This window comes from Triticum urartu, chromosome 3A, assembly GCF_056163025.1.
Source record: "Triticum urartu cultivar PI428250 chromosome 3A, HENAU_Tu73, whole genome shotgun sequence".
Classification (NCBI taxonomy): domain Eukaryota; kingdom Viridiplantae; phylum Streptophyta; class Magnoliopsida; order Poales; family Poaceae; genus Triticum; species Triticum urartu.
Genome location: NC_141875.1, coordinates 676,395,319 through 676,398,184, shown reverse-complemented (window position 1 = coordinate 676,398,184; position 2,866 = coordinate 676,395,319). Strand labels below are relative to the sequence as shown.

The following is a 2,866-nucleotide window of genomic DNA, read 5'->3' as shown; positions in this document are numbered from 1 at the left end:
GAGCCCATGCCGAAGTGCCAAAGCTTCCGTCAACGTCGCATTTGCTGTAATTTGCTAATACACATATTTTATTGAAAGCACTGTCCTGTGTTAAGTGGCTTTTTTTTTTGACAAGTCCTTTTGGTGCAATGACAAAATCACGAAAGCACAAGTGTCATATAAATATATGTGAATGAAAAATCCATAAAAAAGTTATAATCTTCGGTGAAAAAACATGGTGTAGAAAGGAAAACAACAGTTAAATAGTAGTATGAAGCGAATACCTTTTTTTCCCGAGGGGATGAAGCGATATATTGAAAACAAAGAAGTACTACTAAGTTTCAAAAAAAAGAAGAAGTGAAAATGAGCTATGCTTGCTGAAAATCTCGTCACATACTGCTCTGCTCCTTTCGCTCGAAAAAAAAAACTGCTCTGCTCCTACATCGAAGAAGAAATCCCTCTCCCTCTGCGAAAATCCCCCAAAATATGGACGGCGATAGGCGGTCTCCGGCGGCGGCCGCGGCCGCATCGGCGGCATCGGTCCTCGGCGACGACGACCTGCTCCGCGAGATCCTCCTCCGCCTCGGCTTCCCCACCTGCCTCGTCCGCGCCGCCCTCGTCTGCAAGCGGTGGCTCCTCCACGCCTCCGACCCGGCCTTCCTCCGCCGATTCCGCGACCGCAACCCGCCCCGCCTCCTCGGCTTCTGCCTCCGCGGCCTCGACGGCTATTCTTTCGTGCCGCTGCCACAGCCCCCGGAGCTCGCCGTCCCCATACACCGGGCGACCTCCTCCTGCGCCGCCGCCTTCGCCAACAACATCCATCTAATCAAGCACTGCCGGAACAGCCGCCTCATCACCGAGTCCTTCCACAACAAGGCAACAACACGCAGGCACGCCCTCCTTGCGCCGCTGCTCGCCGGGGAATCCGCAACCTTCCCCCCGCCGAACCCGCCACACTCCCGTGACTGGGACGGGCGCGCTCAAGTCAGATTCATTGAGGTGTTCCTACCCGAGGATGGGGGCCTCGACGGCATCACCTTGGTGCATCTCTGGAATGTCGGTCGGAAAATCTATGCGGAGGTGTGCGTCCTGGGGTCCGACGGCTGGGGCGTCCCTGCCAGCGCAGAGATGGAGCTCCCTGCTCACATGGAGCTCGCTGCTCAGAGGTATGACGAACGCTTCCTTGCTGATATGCTACCACCCGTCCTTGGCAAGGTCTTCATGGTGACCACCTCTGGGGGGTTCACCCTGGGTCTAGATTTGGCAACGGCGAGCTTTTTCACCCTTGAGCTCCCAGATGGAGTGCAGAACAACTATAAGCTCTCATGTGCGGAGAATTCTGGGCTCTATCTTGTCGGTGCAGACGGGTTTCAGCTCAGTGTGTGGCTCCATCCGATGATCGGCGACGACGATGGTGCAGGAAATTGGCGGCTGGTGGATACATTTTGTGTCCATGAGACATGCACACGTCTCGTGGGTCATTATCGGGTGCCTCTTTTTAATTTTATCGCTGTTGATTTTGTCGGGGACAATGCCGACTTTGCAATCTTGGATCATCCAGCAAGCGACATTCTCTTTTATGTTCATCTCAGGAGCAGGGTGGTTGAGAAGGTGTATCAGAAGCCGATAAGTTTGTTTACAACTCTGGCTGCTGGTCGCCTACATATCTCTCCTGTTATGATGACCTGGCCACCTATCTTCCCGGCACTGAACGAAGGACATGATCAAGAGGAATGACCCTCCTGTGTTTGATCTTTGTAATATCGTCACCGAGTATGACTTCTGTTGTATAGGAGGGTATGTATCTTCCTAGAACACTAGATGTTGCAGTCATGTATGTTGGATAGTAAGAACCTCTGTTCATTTCAATAAAAAAGCCTCCCTGAAGTTTGCTGAGGTGTATTGCAAGATATCCAGTAGAACTGCACTGAATCTTCTATGCTTCACCGCAGTCTGTATAAGATATTGCTTATATGAAGACTTGCTGCTAACGGTTGGTGGTGCAGAAAAACGTTGTAAGATGGCACTGCAAAGAATTACCTATGATGTGTTTTTAGAAAACTTCAGAGCATCTACCTATGATGCGTTTGACATTGCATTGTCTAATAACTTTTTGTCTACTTTGATATCTGCGTAACACATTTTTGTCTACTTTTGTTGCTATTTTTTCATAGCAGATAACAAAAAAGTTCTACATCGCAACACACTTGATCTTCTTTTTATTATACATCCTTTCACTAACTTGGTTCCTATCACAGAGAAAGTATGAGGTAAGTTGGGGCTTTCACGCGCAACGAAGTTTTTCCAATATCAAGTTTGTGCGCAACTGTCACCGACAATGTGGATAGTTTGAAAGTGTCATAGGATCCTGATATCCATATAGAAGATTAAAGCAGTTTCCATTGGAACTTTTTCACCCATCTTTGTTGAAAACACCATCGGAGTCGTGATGGCGTAGCGTATCATCGTATCCTGAACTGGGTTTTCTTCGCAAGTGGTAGCTCCTTGGTGGAATGACAAAATCATGAAAGCAAAAGGAGAACTTATCATGTATATATACATGTGAAATTCCATGATAACCGTCTCATGCTGAACTAAAGTTCTTACAGGCTACAAGTTCTTACAGTATTTCTTAAAAAAAGAAGAAGTAGTTAAGAAAGAGGTTAAAGTGGGGCTTCTGCTTGCCACATCATTGGTAAAAAGTTCCTCCAGTTGGTATGAAGATTCAGTGACTTTACAGCTCCTTTACAATGCAAATGTGTAGATTTTTTTCTGAGAGGGCAAATGTGTAGATTTTGGTGTACTGCAGTCATGTAACTTAGATCTTAAGAACCTCTGTTCATTTTTCACTAAAAAGATAGAATGCACACAACCTGGTCCATGGACA

General features: G+C 47.4%; 1 protein-coding gene across 3 annotated transcripts; it reads left to right on the top strand.

Moving 5' to 3' along the window:
• The first annotated feature begins 389 nt into the window (after positions 1 to 389).
• On the top strand, positions 390 to 1,875 carry LOC125549139 (uncharacterized). Of its 3 annotated transcripts, none has more exons than XM_048712622.2 (2): positions 390 to 1,452; positions 1,572 to 1,736. In XM_048712622.2, the coding sequence occupies exons 1-2, from the start codon at positions 466 to 468 to the stop codon at positions 1,584 to 1,586; spliced, it is 1,002 nt and encodes a 333-aa protein (XP_048568579.2). In that variant the 5' UTR covers positions 390 to 465; the 3' UTR covers positions 1,587 to 1,736. The 3 variants fall into 3 exon arrangements, with proteins under 3 accessions (XP_048568579.2, XP_048568578.2, XP_048568577.2); XM_048712621.2 differs by having other exon boundaries at positions 390 to 1,467; XM_048712620.2 differs by having other exon boundaries at positions 391 to 1,875.
• Positions 1,876 to 2,866: the final 991 nt, after the last annotated feature.

Bases quoted from the DNA above. Each gene is read 5' to 3' on its own strand.
- LOC125549139 (XM_048712620.2), top strand. From the start codon at position 466: ATGGACGGCGATAGGCGGTCTCCGGCGGCGGCCGCGGCCGCATCGGCG.